Raw genomic sequence first — 24,122 nt, forward strand, 5'->3', positions numbered from 1 at the left:
GTCTCATAATCTTAGAGTTATCCAAGTTTCTCTTTGGCTTGCTTGTTAGGAATTTTGGGGTGATAATAAGGCTTATAAAAGATATTAAATAAATAATTTAATTTTTAATAAAATAATTCTATGTTCTTGTACATGAATGCAAATCCAAACTATTAGACACCAAATATGCAAATTTGCTCTTGTATATAGTATGTAATGTTGAAATTGTAACTATAGTTGGTCTTCACATTATAAAGTTATTTTTGATGTATTTATTATCTATTATATTCATTTATCTATATTATAAAGCATGTTTTCATGCTTAGAGTAAAATGAGAAAACAAAATTATTTTGAGTTAAAAGAATATCTATTTGAGTCATGCCCCATTTGGACATTTAAAAAAAAATGAATCAAATTTTATTTTTGTGTCATAAGTCCACAAAGATCTTCAAGGCAGCCCTCCTTGGACAAGTTGGCCTAGTGGCACCTATTCGACCCTCCTAGACAACTGTATATAAGAGTCAAGTTCGACCTCTTGGATTCATTCATTCATCATCACATCATCTATCTAATTCTGCACTTAGACAAGAAGAAGAAGGCTGAAGTCAAAGGTGAGAGAAAAAATCGAAGTTTTGTGCCCTAATTTAGCTTGCATGTGCGAAATTTCTGAGGCATTTCCTTAGGTATTGTAGGGCCTAAAATCTTTGTTTTGACCAGATTTGGAGCAGGTTGATTAGTGTTGACTTTGACTATTGGAGGGGACTTGGAGGAGGGTTCAACTTGGAATCTTTGTGGCAGACTTGGTCTTGGGTATCTCATTTTGATCTGATTCTATAAGAGACGGATGGTTGGGTTTTCCCCCTTGTGGGGTTTTGCCCTGGCTTGGAGCCTAAATTTTTGTGTCTCTTGTCTCTTTGTGATCTTTATGTTTTGTACATTTGTATAATTGTTTGATGAAGGAAACATAACAAGTAATAAGAAGGAAATTAATATTCACGAGTAATTATCGATAAGAGGAATCAAGCATTAGTCTCTACTACACTTGATTTCTCAATATGGTATCAAAATTTAAGGTGAAGGAAGGAAACTTGATGATCACTTCTTGTTAGTACTCTTGATTGAAGACATCTTTGTAAAAACTCTTTCTCTCTCTCAATGGCCAAGTACATGAAGGAAGGTCTCAAGGAACTAAGGATTCTTCTTAAATCCATCAAAGGATACATCATCAACTTTGTTTCTAAATTATCTAAAGGAGTCAAGGATGGGAATTTCTACTCTGCTCTTATAGGTTCAATTGAAGATGAAAATACTTGGGTGATCGATAGTGGAGCTTCAAGGCATATGATAGGTGAACATGGACATCTCAACACTCTATCAAAAGGAAGTTCTTCTCACAAAGTTGAACTTGGAGACCAAAATAGCTATCCGGTCAAAGGCATTGGATCTACCTCCATCGAGTTGGAATCTGGTGGGAACATTCATCTCAACAACATCCTCTATGTTCCAGGTTTGAAAAAGAACTTACTTTCTATTTCTTGTTTAGAAGATAAAGGGGATAGGATAGCATTTATTAATGGCAAGGTAGTTGTTTAGGCTAAAGGATCTAGTATAGATAATGCTATAATTATTGGGATTCATGAGGGAAGGTTGTATAGACTTCTAACTCCTCCTCATCAAGCTTTAGTACACACTGATATCAAACCATGTGAATTGTGGCATAGAAGATGGCCATCTCCATTACAAAATTTTTCCATCCTTGAATCAAATGGTTAGAGGTATGCCCCAATGGAAAGAAGAACATGAAGGAGTCTGTAAATGATGTGCCCTTGGCAAGAATGTGAAGAATATATTTTCTAGGAGTGACTCAAGATCCAAGGAAATCTTGGATCTAATTCACTTTGATGTCTGTGGTCCCATGTCTGAAAATTTACTTGGTGGTCATCAACACTACGTGACATTTATTGATAAGTGTTCAAAGAAGAAGTTGAAAATATGACAGAAAGGAAGACGAAGATTTTGAGATCAGATTATGGAGGTGAATATACATATAAAGATCTTATGGCCTTTCGAAAAGAAGCCAGGATTAAGAGGGTGCTGATAGTTCCCTATAATCCTCAACAAAATGGTGTTTCTTAAAGAAAGAATCGATCTATAGAAGAGTATGTAAGAGCCATGTTACATGATCAAGATCTTCCCAAACTCTTATGGGGAGAAGCTAGCATTACCACAATTTGCATTCAAAATAGAAGCTCTCACAAAATTATTGGTGACATAACTTCGAAAGAAGCCTTTATTGGAAAGAAGTTGGATGTTGATCATCTCAGAATCTTTGGATGTCCAGTCTACATTCATATTCCCAAAGACCAAAGAAAGAAGTCGGATCTTGCAAGTATGAAAGGAATGTTTGTTGGTTATGGTAACTCTTCCAAAGCATATAGAATCTTTATCAAGGAATACCCTCATATTGAAGTATTTAAAGATGTTACACTTGATGAAAATATTGTATACAAGAAGTCCAAAGATATCCCTATTGATTCCGATGAAGGAGGAGGACTAGACTTTCCCAATTAAGATAGTCCAAATCACATCAACTCTCCAAAACCTATAATTGATCATCATGAAGAACAAGAAGGACCAAGTGAACCTGTAGACCTTGTCAACATTCCAGAAAGTCGAGAGAGATCAGCTTGGCTAAAGCCAACCCTTCAAGAAGCCGAAGGACATAGAGCTCCAAAAGGAACATTTAGAGAAAGCAAAAGACCCAAAAGGTACTTTGGTTATGCAACATATATGAATAAACTCATTGAATCAAAGCCCTCTACCTATGAAAAAGCTGCGAAACAACAACTATTTAAGAATGCAATGTTAGAAGAATATCAATCAATAATGAAGAATGATGTTTGGGAAATCGTTCCTAGACTAAAGGATAAATCTGTTATGACTTCCAAGTGGGTTAAAAAATTAAGCATGCAACTGATGGAAGCATCGACAAATATAGGGCTAGATTTGTGGCTAGAGGATTCTCTCAACAAGAGGGAATTGATTATGATGAAACTTTTGCTCCTACAACCAAATATACAACTATAAATATTCTTATCTCTGTTGCAGCTTCTATGGGATGGAATATACACCAAATGGACGTGAAGACAACTTTTCTAAATGGTACAATTGATGAAGAAGTTTACATTGAACAACCTCAAGGATTTGAAGTGCATGGAAATGAAACTCATGTTTGCAGATTGAAGAAGTCTTTATATGGCTTAAAACAAGCCCCTAGAGCATGGTATGCTCGTATGGATGCTTATCTAACAAGGCTTGGTTTCATCAGAGGTGTTGCAGATCCAAATCTACATCAAAGTAGTAAAGAATGAACTAGTAATTATTTTGCTATATGTGGATGACTAATAACAGGTGTGGAGCATCTTATTTGTCAAGGTAAGAGTGATCTAGCAATTGAGTTTGACATGAAAGATCTTGGACTAATGCACTATTACTTGGGACTTGAAGTTTGGCAAAAACCAGGTGAGATCTTTCTTGGTCAAGGAAAATATGTGATCAAGATTCTACAAAAATTTGGGATGATGGATTGTAAGCCTATAGCAACACCAATGATCACCAATTTGAAGAAGTTGAGAAGCTCAGACTCAAACCTTGTTGATCCATCATCATACAGGTAACTGATTGGTTCTCTAATGTACTTAGTGAATACCTAACCAGATATATGCTATGCAGTAAATACTCTTAAGTCAATTTTAGATGGAGGCCCAACATGATCATTGGATAGTAGCAAAACATATCTTGAGATATCTTTGTGGAACCTTACATCATTGTTTGAGATACGCTGCAGGAAATGAGATTAAATTATTAGGATACAGTAATTCTGATTGGGCAGGCAACATTGATGATGGGAAAAGTACTACTGGCAGTTGTTTTTGTTTGGGATCCACTATGATTTCTTGGATGAGCATAAAACAAGATTGAGTTGCGCTAAGTACTACTGAAGCCGAATACATGGCAACCAGTGAAGTTTGTTGTAAGTTGTTTGGCTTCGTAAGTTGCTTGCAAATTTGTTTGAATGAATATTGGATTCAACTATAATATGTTGTGATAATCAAAGTTGCATAAAGTTATTAGGGAGCCCAGTCTTCGATGCGAGGTCAAAACACATTAACATCAAATTCCACTACATTCGAAGCATGGTGTGGGATGGAGCCATGAAGCTACATTATATCTCCACTGACGAATAGGTAGTTGATGCATTAACAAAGCCTCTTCCTAAGGGAAAGCTTGAGTATCTTCAAGACATGCTTGGGCTTGTGGATATCTCCTCCCTAGTTGAGAGGAAGTGAGGATGGACACTGTTTTCTCCATGTGTCATGTACTACGGCCAAGACTAACTGGCGTAAGTCTAATACATGAACACAGGTAGGGAGAATGGTGGATTGGATACACGTCAAAGACCGACATTCTTGAGATTTGTACTGTGACCAGGACTAACAGCTGTAAGAGTCAAGTACATTTATTTCATATACGAATGGTCCAAAGGATCAACATTTCCTGGTGTCAAGTATTGTGACAATGGATTAGGAAATGGTTCTGTGAGGACATACCTTGGTGAACACCTAGGTGGGGTATGTGCGTCGGGGAGACGGTGTGGTGTCCTATCGAATGCCTTCCAACATTGTGCTTTGATTTAGTGAAGAGATAGAGCATACTTGTCAAGGACTTGGTAGTATGACAATGTTGGTTATAATGATGCTTATCAATTCAAATTATTTCTTATATGAATATTTCAACTTGAGAATATCTTGTTGAGTAATTATCAATACCTTTGTAGTTAAGAGGGAGTGTTGAAATTGTAATTAGAGTTGTTCTTCATAATATAAAGTTATCTTTGATGCATTTATTATGTTATATTCATTTATTTATTTTTAAAACATGTTTTTCATGCTTAGAGTCAAAAGAGTAAAAAATAATTTATTTTGAGTCAAAAGAATATTTATTTGAGTCATGTCCCATTTGGGTATTTGAAAGAAAAAGGAATCAAATTTTATTTTTGTGTTAGAAGTCCACAAGATCTTCAAGTCAACCCTCCTTGGACAAGTTGGCCCAGTGGCACCTATTTGACCCTCCTGTACAACTATATATAAGAGTCAAATTCAACCTCTTAGAGTCACTTGTTCATCATTACATGATCTATCTAATTCTGCACCTAGATAAGGAGAAGAAGTCCGAAGTCAAAGGAGAGAAATAAATTGATGTTTTCTCGCCTAATTCAGCTCACATATGTGAAATTTATGAGGTATTGCAGGGCAATTCGGCCTCTATTGCAGGGCTGAAAATCTCTGTTTTGACCAGATTTGGAGCAGGTTGACCAGCATTGAATTTGACTATTGGAGGGGACTTGGAGGAGGTTTTGAATTGGAATCTTTGTGGTAGACTTGGTTTTGGTCTTGGTCTTGGGTCTTGGGTCTCAGGTATCGCATTTTGATCTGATTCTATAAGAGAAGGATTGTTGGGTTTTCCCCTGGCTTGGAGCCTAAATTTTGGTGTTTCTTGTCTCTTTGTGATCTTTATGTTTTGTACATTTGTATAATTGTTTGATAAAGGAAACATAACAACTAATAATAATGCAACTAATGTTCACTAGTAATTATCGAGAAGAGGAATCAAGCATTAATCTCTACTACACTTGATTTCTCAACATGTAAATGTGAGTATGGCAAAATGGCACCAAGTATGGTACTTGTCTACACCAAAATGTATAAGTGTTCAGCCTCAAAATGGCGTCTAGAATCCAAAAATATCATTGTATAGCAAATCACTAGAAGGTATCTTCAAAATCTGCTATCCGAAATCAGCCCACAAAATGTCACAAATCAGCTCCAAGCTTCTGTTGAACCAAATGTCTTTGCCACAATGTTCAAATCTCCAAATGGTCACAAATAATCAATGGTGATAATGTTTTTTGGATATAATTTATTGTCTTTTATATGGATAGACAATGCCGATTACTCATTAAGTTCCATATACTTAGTCCAATTGCTTTTTGGACCAGTTTATGTACATTTGTCAATAGCCAACTTGGGTATGCACCCCTTGATTTGAATCCTATGTAGTAATTAGGTGGTTAGTCTCATTACAAGCACATATACATTAGGATTTTTATTGTTTGTTCCATGCAAGAGTTCATTGCCTATGTTTTATTCATGTAATCCTACAATTCACCAACCCACAAGATGTGTAAGTCTTGCACTGTCTCATTTCAAAGAGTGATAAAATGTTAAAATGTGGAAAAGTTGTTATCCTCTATTCCTGGAGCCATCTCCTTTGCTCCTCTCCCTCCTTGTCTAGTTTTATGTGCTGGGAATTGATGGTTTTTTAGGCCTTAGCATAAATTTCATACCTCTCATAACTTTACCTTTTATGTCCCAATTTTAATAGTTGTTTTGGTGCTTCCGCTTTGTAATGACATCATTGTTCTTAGTATTGCTTGAGCTACTCTTGTGGTCATTTGTTGGAAATTAATAAAGTTATCTCATCTCATCTCATCTTATCCATGGAATTGATTCTTTTGCAAATTTTCTTTTAGTTTGAATAGTTTTTGCTATCTAATTTATGATCTTATAGAGAAATGTGTAGGAAATATTATTGTTATTTGTTTCCTCAGTACTCATATTTTTTTGGCTTAATATTTTGCAGTATTGCTCTTTGGATGGGAGGAAGAATCGAACGTGAGTATTGCTAGTCCCTAACTGTATAATTCACACATAATGTGATTGCTTTTGACATTGTTAAACATCTTTTGCAGAACTTATTTGATTGTTGTGTATGATTGTTGTTTACATGTATGAGATTCTTAGGAGTGAAACTTGCGATTGTTGTTTACATGTACGAGATTCTTAGGAGTGAAAATTATTGTTCTGTCCTATGGGGGATTTACACAAACATAATGTGAATCTTAGGTATAAAGTGCACTGGTTGATTACTTTTGTGCTATTTAGTGTCTAATGTCAAATAAGCGCATATTGAGATCTCCCATGAGAGAGGAAAGTTGGAAAGCCACTACTATGTAACCTTATAAAGACATGTAACTTACATAAATCACTTAAGTCACTTTACTTTATCATGCCAACTAATAGAAAAGTATTAAGATACATGATGATACATTATAATATGGCCATCATTAGAACTTAAACTCTATTGGCATCCCTTAATGGTCACATGGGAAACTACCTAACCTTTTTTCCTTGAAATACGATTTGTCCCACTATCAAGCCCATAAGCGGGAATGAGATTGCTAGTACTTCCCAATGCCACAAACCATTGGCTCATGAAGAAATCCAATCAACAATTGTCTCATGAAGAGCAAAACAAATCACATGATGGATTTGAACCAGGGTGGAGAGGATAACATTCCTCCTTTCAGTTGCTCAAGCTAGAACCCATTGATAGAAAAATGTTTGGAAATATCTAATTTTACCTTCAAGAACTTATCCCAGATTGAGATTGTTGGTACCTTGCTAGCCCCAATCAACCTACATGGTTAAAAACTTAAAATGTGTCACAAGCGGGATTTGAAGATGGGTGGGGTATATAACAACTTCTCTTAGACACCCAAGCTAGACCCAGTTGGCATGAAACTACCTCAGCCTTATTTTTAAAATTTACTAATTTTACCATGTGGATAGTCTTCATGAAATCTGTGTAGTTGCATCTAAGTAGCAAAATACTGCAGCTCTATTTCCATTCTCTACATGCTTCCCAATATTGTGTTAACATATTTCCACATGCTTTCTCTGCTCATGAAACACTGAATTTTTAGCCAACTGAAATAAACTTTTGTTACCACTATTAAATTTTGTTGAATCAAGTGCATTAGTTGATGAAATAAGTGTTATTTAGTTTCTAATGATGAATATTTGTATATTGATATCTGTTATGAGAGACATAAGTTGGACAACCATCACTACATAATCAGGAAGGGAGCATACAACTTTAATAAATCACTTAAGACACTTTACTTTATTTAGACAACTAATAGAAAAGTACTGAGCTTTACTATATACATTATAATATGTTCATTATTGGAACTTAAACTCAGCACACTTCCCTTAATGGTCACTTGGGAAACTACCTAAACATTACCTCCAATGTTTACTAATTTAATATCTCTCATTAGAAATTGAATATTTTCAGCTATCTATAGTTCTAGGTTAGATTCTTGAGTATAGAATTTGCTCACCATGCTTTGATATTTTTGACATGGTATTAGAACATATTTGTTGAAACCTTCTAGGAATCCATCTATTGATGGTAGGACTTCTACTTGTGATAGGGAGGTGTTAAGAGGTTTAAAGGGGTGTGATGCCAAAGATTTGTTCTTTTAGAGGTGAACAATAGTACGAGTACATTCAATGTTAGATATGTTTATAGATTGCAAGGTCCCTTTAACTACGTCTTATGGTAGTGTTAGGTAGAGATTTTGTTGGAGGAGCATGGTCTTTGGGATTTCATGGAAACCAAGGTTGTAGAGCCTGTGGCTATGTATTGTTGGAAGAACACAAAAGGAATGTCGCCAAGATGAAGCGAGTTTGTTAAATTTGGCAACTAGGTCCAAACATCACTTTGGACAACTCTTATGAGGCAGCTGATATTTTTCTTGGATTCCTCTTTCCGAGAGGTGTAGGATTGATCTAAAGATCATCCCATTCTGACATGTACAAATGAGGTTATGAATTTACTTTGATTATGGACAAATTGTCAAGTTCGGCCAGCCATCAAATTAGCCGCCTCCAGCCTTCAACGTTGCATATAAATACAAGGTGCCTCCTCCTCATTTTGTCATCACCCATTCATCTTTCTCTCTCTAATCTTGATTGGGTACAGATTTCTGGGCTTCTCTCCCTCTCCACACCTGCAAAGGAAGGTTTGATTTTATAGCTGCTGTGTTGACCAAATTTAAGGAGATTGAAATTCCAGGAGACCGAAATTTTAGGAGGCCAATTTTTCAGGAGGCTGACTTTGACCAGCGTTGATCCTTTGACTACGGTTTTGTGAGGGAGACTTTTGTTTGGGTAGGCCACAATTATGGGCACGAAAACTGAGGCTGTTTGACCCTAGTGTTGACCAATGTTGACTTCCCTAGTTCTGGTTGCTACATTGACTTTTGTTGACCAAGTTTGACTGGTTATTTTTGGACTGTTTTGGGTTGTATTACCTTGCTGTTGGAGGTAAAGTTGACCAAGTTGTTTTGGAGTTCTATTTCAGCCCTGTTGACTAGTGTTGACTTTCTAGTTAGGGCTTTCTGTTTCTACTGTTTTGACTGATGAGATTGGGCAAGTGAATATTGTAATATGTACTCTCTCTGTGTGCTGAACTTTTGAAGAATTATAAGAAGAATTGATCAAGGGTTTCCCCACATTGGGGTTTGTCCCTGGCTGGTGCATATCTTGTGTCCTCTTGTGTTGGCTTGTCTTCTATTCTTATTGTTTATGTTCTATCTACATTTTACTATCATATTGATATGATTGTTGAACTGGATATTGATATTGGGCTAATAAAGAAATTGAAGTAAAATTGCTCTAAGCATAGTACATAGTACATACCATTGTTAGCCTAAAATTAACATTGTATCAGAGTTGAGGTGAAGACAACACCCAAGCAAGAGTGAGAAGAGCAATTACCAAGAGGAGCAATCACTGATCAAATACAAGATTCAATGGCTTCCACATCCTACTTCAAGTCTGATGATAAGCTCCATGATAAGTCTGATTATCATGCATGGAAGATGTCTCTTGATTTGACATTAGAAGAGAAAGATGTGATGGATTATGTGCGGGGAAAGATTTCAGAACCTCTTTCTAATGCACTGGAGTGGTCAAGAAGAAGAACAATGCAGGTTCAAAGAAGCAAAGTCAAGGAAGATCGGGATTCAAAAATGGAAGGAAGGGAAGATGCTTCATTTGCAACAAGTTGGGTCACTATGCCAGGGAGTGTCGAAATAGAAGGGATACATCTCATGATGATGATCACAATCATTCTAGGGGCAACATCAACAATCAAAGGAATGGCAGGTTCAACAACAAAGGGAAAAGAAATGCTTGTGCTCCTCAACATGGAAATGATCGAGCTTCTAAAAGAACAAGAAACTCCAGCTATGATGAGTCTAATGTTGTAAATTCCAAGCAAAAGGAATTTCATCTTATATCTCCCCTCTCTACTGCCTCTCCTTCGGACACTTTGGGAAATTGGTTGATTGATAGTGGTGCCTCAAGTCACTTCACCGGGTATAAGGAAGCTCTTTCAAATTTGATTGAAAGGGATACAAATTTAGAAATTATCCTTGGAGACAATGTCACCTATCCCGTGAAGGGAGTTGGGAATGTTATTCTTCAATTGAATCAGGGTAACACCATCCATCTACAAGAAGTACTATATGTACCTGATCTAAAGAAGAACCTGGGATCTATCTCGACGATGGAGGACAAAGGATTCAAGGTGACATTCATTAATGGAAAGGTACGTGCGTGGAAGAAAAATTTCAAAGATGCATTTACAATTGGCTTCAGGGTTGATAGCCTATATCAAGTTGGAGGAAGCCCAATGGGAGCTATATCTTGTGACACATCACTTCAATCCGAATTATGGGACAAGAGATTTGCACATCTACATTATAAGGCTCTACCTGATGCGAGGAAGATGGTGACAAGTATGCCCGAATTTAAAGTAGAACATGAAGGTGTTTGTCAAGGGTGTGGTGATGGAAAGCATACAAGGGGACCATTCCCCTCAAGTGATTGCAAGACTACTAACATATTGCAATTGATTCATTCTGATCTATCTTGTGCAATGCTCGTGAACTCATTGGGAGGATACTTATATTATGCAACCTTTATAGATGATTTCTCTCGCAAGACTTGGATATATTTCTTGAAGAAGAAGGACGAAGTATTTTCATGGTTCCATTCTTTCAAAGCTTTGGTCGAAAATCAAATTGGGAAGAAGATCAAAATATTGAGGGTTGATAATGGAATCGAATACGAATCAAATGAGTTAAAAGATTATTGTAGAGAAGCTGGCATTAAGAGGGAGACTACTACCACATATACTCTTGAGCAAAATGGTGTTGCTGAAAGGAAGAACCGTTCTATCGTAGAAGCCACTCATGCCATGCTTCATGATCAAAGCCTTCCAAAGTTCTTATGGGTCGAAGCTGCAAACACCGCCGTGTATATTCAAAATAGATGCCCTCATCAAGCGTTGGACTCCGAAACTTCCGAAGAAGTTTTCATTGGTAAGAAACTTGATGTTTCTCACTTTAGAATTTTTGGTAGCCCCGTATGTTTTCATGTGACGAAAGAAAAGAGAAGCAAATTGGATGCTTCTGGGAAGAAAGGAACAGTTGTGGGATATAGTGAAACTTCTAAGGCACATAGAATCTATGTGCCTGGTCAAAGAGAAGTGGAGATAAGTCATGATGTCACTTTCGATGAGGATGTTGCCCTTGGGAAGATTAGTAAACTTCCTCTTCCAAGGAAGGACAAAGAAGTAGATTCCGAAAAGAAGGGAGAATCATAGGATGAGCAGATGCTCGATGTTGAAGGGCCAATGGATCCCATTGATCCACCCCCTCATGAGCCCTCCTCCTCAAAAAGGAGATCGTCATGGTTTAGGGAGACTCTCGAAGATGCCGAGACATGTTGCACCTAGGGGTACATTTCGTGAAAGTAAGAAGTCGAATGGGTACAAAGGGTACTTAACTGCTATGAGCACCATTGTTCAATTTGAGCCTTGCACATTCAAAGAAGCTACCAAACACCAGGTTTGGAAGGATGCAATGAATGAGAGTATGAGTCAATTATGAAGAACGATGTCTGGGATGTGGTCCCTAGACCCGAGGACAAATCCGTTGTCACCTTGAAATGGCTCTTCAAGATCAAGCATAGAGATGATGGAAGTGCTGAAAAGTTCAAGGCCTAATTCGTTGCTCTAGGCTTCTCTCAAAAGGAAGGTGTAGATTATGATGAGATATTTGCACCAGTTGCCTGCTACACCACCATTCGTTCAATTATAGCCTTTGCTGCCTCGCAAGGATGGAATCTTCATCAGATGGATGTCAAGACTGCCTTTTTGCATGGTTCACTTAAGGAGGAAGTCTATATAGAACAACCCGAGGGGTTCGAAGTTCAAGATCGTTAGTCACATGTATGCAGGTTGAAGAAAGCCCTCTATGAGTTGAAGCAAGCACCCCGGGCTTAGTATGAGAGGATCAATAGCTATCTGATAATGCTGGGATTTACAAGAAGTGAAGTTGGTCCGAACCTTTACTTTAAGGTTGAGAATGATAGACCTCTCATCTTGGTACTATATGTGGACGATCTCTTTCTGACAGGTGCAAACCCTCTTATTCATCAATGTAAGAGGGAGTTGGCTTTCGAATTTGATATGAAGGACCTAGGATTGATGCATTACTTTCCTAGGGTTGGAGGTTTGGCGAAAGCCAGGGGAGATTTTCCTTTCTGAAGGAAAATATGTTGTGAAGCTATTTGAAATATTTGGGATGGTGGACTGCAAGTTTGTGACTACTCCGATGGAACTTAACTTCCAGAAGTTATGCGGAAGTGTTGCTGGGCCTGATTTGGGAAATCCATTAGAGTATCGTTAACTCATAGGGGCCCTGATGTTCTTGGTGAATTCTCGTCTAGTCATATGTTTTGTAGTGAATATATTGAGCTAGTTTATGGTCGGGCCTTATCACATACATTGGATTGCTGCCAAGAATCTCTTGAGATATCTTCGAGGCACAATCACTTATGGACTGCGATACACTGCCAGGAATGTGAGGCTCCATGGTTACTCTGATGCAGATTGGGCTGGCGGTGTGGTGGATCGTAAAAGCACATCTGGATGTTGCTTCTCTCTAGGTTTTGCTTCGATATCATGGATGAGAAGGAAGTAGAAGTCGGTTGTCTTGATCACCGCTGGGGCTGAATATATTGTTGCTAGTTTGGCCTCCTGTGAAGCTGTTTGGTTGAGAAGCTCTTTAGTGAGCTGCTTGGACATGTGCTGGATACCACCGTGATCTTCTGCAACAATCAGAGTGGGATTCGTTTTTCGGAGAATCCCGTGTTTCATGACCGCTCCAAGCATATTGATATCAGGTACCACTTTATCCGGGATATGGTACAATGGGGAGCAACAAGGCTCCAACACATTGGGACTGATGATCAGGTCGCTGATATTCTTACAAAGCTTCCCTGGGGAAGGTCAAGTTGTTAACCTTCCGTGAATGACTTGGAGTTGTGGAGCAACCCTCTTATTGTTGAAGAATCTAGGGCATTTAGAAATTAGAGAGATTCTTCTTAACATGATAACAATTTGTGAAGTGTTTTACAATTTATCTTAGCTTGATCTTCGTTGCATTATTAGTGTAGGTGTTTACTTCATCAAACTGCTATAAAAAAACAAAAGAGACAAGAACACAAAATATTTGGCTTTCTGCTAGGGCCAAAACCTCTCCCTCTTGGAGAGGAAAACCTGCACAAAATTCTTCTTATAAAGATTTCAATTGACAAATACCAAGACCATGACCCTTGACACATTCTGCCACTCCAAGACCAAGCCATCAATCCTCTTCTCTGTCACTACTGAGATCATCATGATTGCTGCACCATTGAATCTATTACTGCTGCATCACTAAGATCATCCTTACTGCTCCTTCATCGTGTCAACGAGATCTCTTGTCCTTATTGAGATCTTCACTGTGACCTTGATTTTGTCCATTAATCAATGCACCGAGAGCTTCATTAATCATCAAGATTACTGTTGCACCATATCTCCATCTGCACTTGGATCATCACTATATTTTTGTTGAGATCATCTTCACATTGATTGTGACCATGTCGAGAGAGTATTCCGAGACTGTGATGATCCTTGTCATCTTTTCTTATTATGCCAAGACAGTAATCCTCATCACTGCTTCTCATTATGTTGAAACTGTAACCCTTGTCACTGTCATTAAGTCTCCTTCTCATTATATCGAGACTACTATAGAGATATTACTTGAATCTTCTACATTATCAGTATGTCGAGATTATGGCAGTGCTTAGACAGTATGCGGAGGTTACTAGAGATAGATCTGAACCCTTTACAATGATATCCTCTGAGACTTAACTTGTAACCATGCCGAGGCTGCAGAGATATGTGCGAGGGCTTCACTGTCATTGTAACCATGACTGCTGCTCATTGTGCCATCCGAAGACTTGTCTGCCTGCACCCATACAAAATATTAGACTTGCACCTTGTCACCAAGATCCTGTACCCATCCGAGATCTGTACCACACCTTCTTGTAGTGCGGATATGCTCTTATACCCATACGAAATTTCAAAGAGGAAAAATGGAAGATCTGATCTGCGTTTTGTGGATACCTTGACGGGGTATTTATAGTGGTTTCGTCCATATGCAAGCCGACTTGAAGAGTGAAACGTTGTGTCTATTAATTTTGAGCCGACATGACATTTAAATATATATTTAATTCAATTTTGAAGCCGACGTAATGATCTCCTTCTTGTTTTGCTTGCAGTCTTCTTGTGCTTGCTGATGGAGGATTGATCTTGGTCCTTGGAGGGCTACTACACACTTTTGTGGACTTGTATACATTTACATAAGCTCATGAAGAGCTTCTTTTTACATGACATGACTCTTTGACATATTAATAAATCCTAAAGACATTAAGAAGAAGTCTTTTGACCTATGACACTTCTTGCTCATGAAACCCATGTAGCAAGGGATACAAAAATAAATTTATTCTCTTTTATTACATCATTTACAAAGAGCATATTATTATGAAGAACAAACCTAGATACACTTTCTTCAACACTTATGAGGGTCCCGTATGAGTTGGATGTTGAGCTCTGGGAGCTCTAGGGGGCTTGGGGTACTTCTTGGAGCGATGAGCGACCATAGGGTGAGTGGGTCACCTTCCCCTATTGGTGCGCGATGTATAAGGTGAGTGGTTCACCTTCCCCTCTTATACACCATGGTAGCATATGCATAGGATGAGTGGTTCACCTTCTCCTATGGCATATGAGCAGGATGAATGGTTCACCTTCTCTTGCTGGCACATCCTACCCATGTAGTCCAAGACTCATGGGAAGTACCTCTCATCTGGCCAATGAGTAGGGAAATGAGAATAGGGACCATAGTACTATCGATGGACGCATCGTGTACTACTGTACTCCCTATGCTAGGATGTTGATATTGATCTGGGATCAATGGAAATTGACTTCGGGTCAATTAAGAGTGGTATGCCACACTCTCTATAATTGGAGACTGACTTCGGGTCAGTGGAGAATGGTATGATGCATTCTCGATCATTTCTTCTTTCTTCATGGTTCAGTAGAGAAGAGTAGTGACAGGGATGGTACAGATTGTCAGACAGTTTGGCAGGTGATGTTCTACTTAGTTGAGAGGGAGTGTTAAATTTGGAAACTAGGGCCAAACATCACTTTGGACAGCTCTTATGAGGCAACGAATATTTTTCTTGGATTCCTCTTTCTGAGAGGTGTACAATTGATCTAAAGATCATCCCATTTTGACATGTACAAATGAAGTTATGAATTTATATTGATTATGGACAAATTGTCAAGGTCGGCCAGCGATCAAATTAGCCTCCTCCAGCCTTCAACATTGCATATAAATACAAGGTGCCTCTTCCTCATTCTGGCATCACTCTCATTCATCTTTTTGTCTCTCATCTTGATTGGGTACAGATTTCTAAGCTTCTCCCTCTCTCCACACGTGTGAAGGAAGGTCTGATTTTCTAGCTGTTGCGTTGACTAGATTTCAGCAGATCGAAATTTCAGGGGACCGAAATTATGGGAGGCCGAAATTTTAGGAGGCTGACTTTGACTAGTGTTGACCCTATTTGACTGTGGTTTTTTGAGGGAGACTTCTGTTTGGGCATGCCACCATTTTGGGCATGAAAATTGAGGTTGTTTGACCCTAGTGTTGACCAACGTTGACTGCCCTAGTTCTGGTTGTTGCGTTGACTTCAATTGACCAGGTTTGATTGGTTATTTTTGGACTGTTTTGCACTGCATTATCTTGCTGTTGGAGGTCAAGTTGACCAAGGTTGACCGAGCTGTTTTGGAGGTCTATTTTAGCCTTGTTGACTTTCTGGTTAGGTCTTTTTGTTTCTACCGTTTTGACCAGGGTTGATAATATTGTTATTGGCAAAATATCGGCGAGGGTTTAGAAAACATCTTATCGGCAATATCAACGAAATTATTGCCAAAGTATCGGCAAATATCGGCAAACATAAAAAAGGCATAATATATTCATTTTTTTCATATTTTTAAACATATAAAGCAATAAAAACATGAACTAAACATATTGGCACATAAATATGAAGAAAGCACTGATATCTATGATGTCAAATAGAAATGATACATCAAACTTCAAAGGCAATACCAAATCTTGCTGATCCTCGATAATTGTCCAATCAAGGACTCAAACAAAATAACATCACATATATAAAAGTATCTCATCATCATGAGGTATAAACTTATATGTAGCAAAACAAATAAAACAAGCAGCTATCTATCTGAGACTAGTGCCCTCTCCCTAGCAGCTATCTTTCTGTCTTGTTCAACAATTGCTTCAAGAGCTTTTTGTATAATCTCCGCATTAGAAACCATACAAGGCATTACATCTGCATCATGTGCAGGGAGTCTAGCCAGATGGTATTTCAATCGTGTAACCCCTCCTGACATCTTGGTCCCACACAATTTGCATGATATATATGCCTGATTTGCCCCACCAACAGGCTCCCCATACTCCCAAAATGGGTTTAAGGCTTTTGGCATATTTGACATTTGTAGTGAACTAATTCGAACCTAGGGCACAAAAAAAAACAAAAAATTGGCATTAAACCCCAAAACACAAAAAACAATAAGTAATAGCCACCTCATTTAAAAAAAATTACTACATTATTTGCATTTTGCAATGTGAATGAAAAATGGCAATAAGAGGGTGCATAAGAAAGTTGAAAAAAAAAATGGAGCTTGCTGTCCAAATATGGAGAAAACCCTTGCGTTGGCTCATGGGCATGCAAATCATAGCAAATGGAAAAAAAACAAAGAAACAAAATGTTGGTAGGCAAAGAGGCAAGCAAGCATAACCCTAAATCTATGAAAAAAATCATTAACATAGGGGTTTTTAAGAACATACTTGTTAATGGAAGAAATGAAGTTTGTCTCACTGTTCTTCAATCTTTGATCCACAAAAAAATCTTAGTTGGTGGTGATAATTGCTGTTTGATCCTCAATCCCTCCTTGACAACCACCACAAAACTCTTCCCCTTCCTTCTCCAACACTCAGAAATAAAAATGAAGAAAAAAAGACAAATTTCCCTTTTTCTAGCTGCGGCCTAGCCTGCCTGGCAATATTTTCTATCGTCGAGCGATATTTTGCCGAGATATTTCGATATTTTCTCGGCGATATTTCAGCTCGCCGAAGATTTCACGATATTTTCGATTATTGGCGATATCTCGCCGATATTATCATCATTGGTTTTGACTGATTAGATTGGGCAAGTGTTGGCTTGTCTTCTACTATTTTTTTTTTTTTAGACAAAGGTCGGGTGCTGTTCATTAAACTGAAAAAAAGATGAGGCTAAAGCCTTACATAGGATGCTTCAGGAGCATTTTGGGGCCAAGGAATTACAAAAAGGGCTTTTTCCTTGGTCCTTACTTTAACTGGACTGCTACTATTGCTACTTATGCTGCTATAGATTTTGACATACTGCTGTCCCCAAAATTTACATTTACAAAGCATGATTAGTCAATCTCGATGTGGCTCATCTTTCTTGCGGTTGATCCCTCTGGATCCTGGTCAGCTTCGATTGGCTTGGCGCTGGAGGAGGATGTGGCATCTTTCTTTTCCAGCATATTCTTGAGAATTTCAATCCTCTCTTCAGCGTGGGCGCATCTGTTGTGTAAAGCGCTGAACTGTTCATGGAGGGTATGGACCCTGTGCAGAAAAAGGTTCATTTCTGCTCTATACTTATCATGGAGGATTTTGACTTGCTCTTCCAGCCGACTCTCCAAAATACGAACTTTGTCCTCCATCCGGTTCTCCATGCTGCGAACTAGGTCCTCCAAGGCTCTCTGTTGAGCTCGGACTTCATTAAACTCCATGTTCAGGTCACGGCAGTGAAAACAATCCTCTGGGCGTTCCATTGTATCCTTTGTCTGAGTAGTAGCGCTGTTCCTTTGCTTTTGCCCTTGATGTTGTCGATTCACTTTGCTGTTGATAGGGATTCTACTAAGGCTCTCGGAGGTGATAAGAGCACTTAGGAGAAAGCGCTTTAAGTGCCTGAAACTGTCGCTAATACCGCTTGGGAATCGGTTAAGCTCAACAGCGCTCCCACTTTTTGACAGAGTGAGAACGGAACTTCTAAAACGCTCAACAATCTTGCTTCTATCTGGCTTACTAAGATGGTCTGCAAAATAGACTCCTCTCTCAAGTTTACCGCAGGGAATTTCAACTGTGAGTTGTAGCTTTTGCGCTGAAGGGATATTTAAAGAATTTCTGCAGATACGAGGGCGGGAGAGGGATCTACACTTCCCAATGCTCCACTGATTATTTCTGCTCATATCTTGACTGAGATCGACTTTTCTGTGACAAGGACGATTTTCTGATCTATGAATCTTGATTCCCTTGCTTTGGAGTGAGCTTCTGTGCCGACTGTTGATACAATTTCTATCATTCTGGTCTGTTCTGACCTCTGATCTGGTGATTTGGTTGCTGTGGCAGATTCTATTGGGTGGGGTACCGCGTGAGCTGATTAGATGTGCGTCTTTCATGGCAGCAATTGGATAGTTAAGTGATCATTGCAGCTGAGCTGGCCTTTGGGTCGATTACAGGCTTTGTTGGCGTGGTGGTCAGCCTTTTTGTTGAGTCCCCTTAGGATATGAAAATAGTGGGCTTCCTCCAGCATGCTGTGCAGAACTTGATTTCTGTTGTTGATTTGTTGCAGCAGAATGTTTGGTGAAGTCCGCTTTTTCTCCATGAGCCGGATAATAATTGCTGAGTCACCAAAAACGTTCACTTTCTTTATGCCCAGATTGATCACTTGATTGAGTCCTTGGAATAAAGCCAGGCCTTCGGCCCGATTGTTGGATAGGTCCCCCAATCCCCATTCAAAATGCAAGATAGACTCACCATTTGCGTTGCATATGATGCCTCCAGCACCTGCGAGACCGGGGTTAGATTTTGAGGCACCATCGAAGAAGAGGCAATATTTGTTGCAGTTGCTCAACCAAAGAGCGAATTCTTCCTCCTTAGGCCTTAGCTTCCAAGCTGTGATTGTCTCTTTTGAGCTTGAGTTATCCTTTTCTTGTTCGTGGGCACTGATGATGCTACCATAATTAATCAAATTTCTTTCTTCTGCACTGAAGCTGCTGAGATTGACTTTGCTGTGGGTGCGAATAGTCACAGCTTCTACAGCTAAGCTGATAGTTTTATGACACATATATCTGGAATTGTGTCCTTTGTCTTGGAACACTTTCTTGTTTCTGGCTAGCCATATGCTCCAAAGAAGAGTTAATGGTAGAGTGTTCCATATCCTCTGAGATAATTTGATCTTCTTACTCTTCCATGGGCAAAGCTTCTTCCAATTTTGGACTGTCTCTGCTATGTTTGGCTTAGGATTCCATTCTACTCCCCCCACAGATGCTATTTCTTTCCAACATTTTGCAGCCACTTGGCATTCCATAAATAGATGCTGTATTGTCTCTTCAGCTTGAAGACAGTTTGGGCACCTAGAGGGGCCTAGGATGCCCCTTTTTTTAAGGTTCTCAGTTGTTAAGATCTTACCTTTCAGAAGGAGCCAGCAAAAGAATTTAACTTTAGGAGGGGCTTCCGCTTTCCAAACCAGTCTCCAATGACTCCATGTGTCCTGCGGAAAGGTATTAGCACATAAATGGTGGTACCCTGCTTTGGCTGTGTATTCAGTTCCTGTGGGGTCCCATCGAAAACTATCTCTGCCTCCCTTATGAATAGGTGCCTTACTGTGCAGTTGGTCTTTTAGAGCAATGAAGCTTGTTTCCAGATCCCTTGGGTAGTCCGGCAAAGTCCAGCCAATCCAAGCTTGGGAGGAGCTTCCCCACTTAGTGATTTGGGCTAAATTCCATATTCCTCTGTTGTTTAACCAGTTTAAGGCTGGAATTGCTTCTGCTTTGGATCCTAGGGGCTCTGGCCTAGGATTCTATCTTTAGAAATGCTGATGCTACTTCCCTCTCCAGGAACTTTGGAGATATGCTGGGTCATGAGTGGGATAATTTTCTTGCACAATTTCCAGATGTTGGAGCTGTCTCTGTTGGGAATATTAGCTTCCAGGAGCTTGTGCCTAGAACTGCTGAGATACTTGGCTTCTAAGATTGATTTCCACCAGGCAGAACCCCCAATGATTAATCTCCAAACAATTTTAGCCCCGAGAGCTAGATTCAAAAGATATGGGGACCTTATTCCGAGGCCTCCTTTTTCTTGGGGCTGGATGACATTTTTCCAGCCAACCAAGTTGAACTTTTTTTTCTCCGATTTCCCTCCTTGCCAGAGGAAAAAACGAAGGGCCTTCTCCAGTTTGTGATGGAAGTTCATTGGAGCTTGTAACAATGAAAAACGATAGATAGGGAGAGAAATCAAACCTGATTTGAGAAGAACAAGACGACCTGCTGGGTTCAGCCACATGGTTCCCCATTGTTGGGTTTTCCTTTTGATTTTGTCGAGAATTATGTTCCAAGTTTCAGTCTTCAGGGGACCCTTATTCACCGGCATCCCTAGATAGGTGAAATGATTCCAATCGATCTTGTAAGAGACCTCTAAAATATTTGCAATATTTTGAATGGTGTGAGCTGTTGCATTCCATCCGTAGATGCAGCTTTTGACTTGGTTGATTCTTCCTCCGGAGCAGTCCATGAATTGGTCCATGATCTTTTTGAAGCGCCTGGCAATGATGGTCGATGCACCACCCATCAGGAGGGTATCATCGGCGAATTGGGAGTGGTTGATGTTCTTTGTGCCCTGCTCAAATTGGATACCTGTAATTAAGCCTGTTCTTCGATTGTAATCCAAGGCTTTGTTGAGGGATTCAGCCATGAGAATGAAAAGGTAGGGAGAAAGGGGGCAGCCTTGCCTGAGGCCTCGGGAGGATTGAAAGGCTGCACAAGGTCTTCCATTCACCAGAGGCGAGATCCAAGGATTTGAGATACAGGCTTTGACCATATTGATGAAGGATGCATTGAATCCCAGTTTGCTCAAAACAGCAAAAAGGAAGGAGTGTCTGACTCTATCGAAGGCATTTGCAAGATCAAGTTTAAGGATGAATCCTTTTTCCTTTCGACTAAGACTAGAGTGGATGGCTTCTTGTACCAAAAGGATAGAGTCGGAGATGTGCCTGTTGGCTAAAAAAGCTCCCTGATTTTCCGAAATTAAGGAAGGAAGGAGAGGCTTGAGTCTTGAGGATAGGATTTTTGTGATTATTTTATAAGCAGAGTTGCACAGGGATATTGGCCGGAATCTAGAGAAGGTGATCGGTCTATTCTCTTTTGGGATGAGAGCTAAATATGTTGAGTTGGTATAGCCCCCTAGTTTGCCTTTCCTGAGGACCCAGCGAATCATCTTGAGAATGTCCTTTTTAATCATTGACCAATATTCTCTGAAGAAGCAGATAGGGAACCCGTCAGGACTTGGGGCTTTGTCCGGATGGAGGCTCCAGATCGCCTTTTTAACTTCATCCTCCTCAACTTCTTGGGTGAGGCTGTTGTTCATTTCTTGAGTGACTTCTCTGGTCATATGTTGGAGGAAGTTTGAGAAATCCTCCTCATTTTTGTCCTCTGTCAGAACAGATTTGAAGTGGGAGGTTGCAGCAGCCTTTATAGAATCTTGAGTTTCATAATTGTTCCCTTCGCCGTCTCTGATTGCATTAACTGTGTTTCTTGCCTTCCTGATTGTGGCTTGTTTATGGAAATAAGAGGTGTTTTTGTCACCTTCACGCAGCCAGTTCTGCCTAGATTTTAATCTCCATTTGATTTCCTCATCTCTAGCTGTTTGGCGTAGCTCTGCATACAATCTGATCTCTTCTTGTCTTGCTTGCTGAGTGAGTCCTTCCGCTTCAATACTTTGCTGTATTTTTTCAAGGTTTTGCTTGATGTCTTTTTTAGCTGCCTCGGGTTCCTTGTAATTGGTCTTTGCCCAAGTCTTTAGCGCCTGCCTCGTTTGCTTCAGTTTTGATTCCCAAATGAAGATTGGGGAGCCCTCCACATGCTGTGACCAAGCATGCTTGACTATATCACGGGCTGCTGGAATTTGGTTCCAAAGGGAGGAGTATTTGAAGGGGAGGGGGCCGAGGTGGCTTTGGCTTTGCAAGGTAAGAGTGATGGGGTAGTGGTCCGAGGCAGAAGTATTGAGGATGTCTGACTGCCCGTTGGAGAATGAGGATAGAAAGGCGATATTAACAAGGAAACGGTCAAGTCTTTCCATAATGTTACCTACTCCCAACCGCCTATTGCTCCAAGTATATTTGCGGTTCTTGGGCTTTAAATCAACCAGGTCTTTTTCTTGCATGATGTGTTCCAGCCGGTTTCGGAAATGATCAGCAGTGAAGTTCCCTCCCCTTTTTTCATTTGAGTGCATGACCAGATTTAGGTCCCCTGCTAGGATGAGGTTGTTATCACGTTCTTCTTCTAAATCTTCCTCTAAGGTAGTCCAGCAAACTTCTTTTTCCCTGAAGTGGTTGGGAGAGTAGATGTTGTAGATTTTAACTTCTGTGCCATTGTCCTTGTTTTCCAATTTAACACTTATCCAATGCTGCTGTGTTTTGACGAGGCTACAGCTCCATTTGCTGATGTTCCACATTGTTAAAATACCTCCTGAAGCTCCTCTTGCTTCACTGGTGCAGCCACCGTACTGTTTTTGTTGGCCAATGAGTCTGCTGATTTCGGACTGATCTAATTTTGTTTCTTGAATAAGTAAGATATCAGGCTTTTCACTGTGGATTAACTCCATGAGGGCAGCTTTTTTGGAGGGGTGCCCTAGTCCCCTGCTGTTCCAAGACAGCACTTTCATCATGATTTACCAGTGGTGTGCAGAGGTGCTCGCCTCTCTTTGCCTTTGATATTGTTTTCCTTGTCCGAAATTCCTAGAATGTAGGTTTCAATCGGGGTCTGTGATCCCATTGCTATATCGTTCTGCGCGCTTTCTTCTCTATGCTGTTTTGCCGACTTCCTTCCTGGCCCATGTTTTTTTGGAATCTCACTAGATGCTCCTAGGTCCTTTGATAAGCTTCTTGTGATTCTTGTTGAAGTAGTGTCCGGGGAGGGCTGAGAGGTATGGGGGGATGAAGGGATATGCTGATCAGATAAAGGGTCCTGAATAGGATCTTCTTCAGAAAGGGAAGCGAAAGGGTTTGAAGACGGAGGGATGGAGGGGTCAGTGGAACGAGGAGGAGAGGAGGGGAATGGAGGAGGGGCTTGCTGTGAAGAGGAGGGTGGACGCTGATTAGATGAGGGAGGGTGGGGATGTGGATGATGGGATGGCCCCGGTTGCTCAGATTCAGATTGTTTGAGGGTTGAGGCAGATTTTTTTCTTTTCACCGTTTCCCATTGGTCCTCCTGCTCTGATGATTCAACATTTATAAGTTTTGGGCATCTATTAGCAAAGTGTCCGTATTCATGACATACCTTGCATTTGAAGGGTATCTGCTCGTAGTCCAGCTGTTGGATATGGCACCAGTCGTCCACCTTCAATTTGATTGCTTCTGGTAGGCCGCGTCCCAGATCTACTTCAACGCATATTCGCGCACAGGCCTGCATGTTGTCCTTGGGCTCGCTGCGGTCTATATATTTTCCTACCGCGTTTCCTATTGCCTTGACCGAGTCATCTCCCCAACAGTGGAGAGGAAGGTGAGGAAGCCTGACCCAGACAGGGACAATGCTTGGAATATCTAGTTCTGGGTCGAAGTCCGGGGTCCATTTGTTGAGATAGAGGCCTCGGGAGTCCATGAAGTAAGGCCCATTTCTAAATATCAAGTCCTTGTCCTCCTTGGTTTCGAAGTGGAAGGTGAAATAACCTCTGCCA

The 24,122-nt window shown here is 39.9% G+C and overlaps 1 protein-coding gene across 5 annotated transcripts in view; it reads left to right on the forward strand.

The window, feature by feature from the left end:
* Nucleotides 1–24,122, forward strand: part of LOC149250201 (uncharacterized) — a 300,458-nt gene that overhangs the window by 123,619 nt on the left and 152,717 nt on the right. For all 5 annotated transcript variants that reach the window (XM_089458950.1, XM_089458948.1, XM_089458952.1 and 2 more), the window contains one exon: nt 6,683–6,714. In XM_089458950.1, the coding sequence (XP_089315076.1) occupies nt 6,683–6,714 (32 nt within the window). The remainder of the gene's footprint in view (nt 1–6,682; nt 6,715–24,122) is intronic.

This window comes from Pinus tabuliformis, chromosome 7 (genome assembly GCF_031772625.1).
Source record: "Pinus tabuliformis cultivar Carrire ecotype Pingquan chromosome 7, CPIR1, whole genome shotgun sequence".
Taxonomy (NCBI): Eukaryota; Viridiplantae; Streptophyta; class Pinopsida; order Pinales; family Pinaceae; genus Pinus; species Pinus tabuliformis.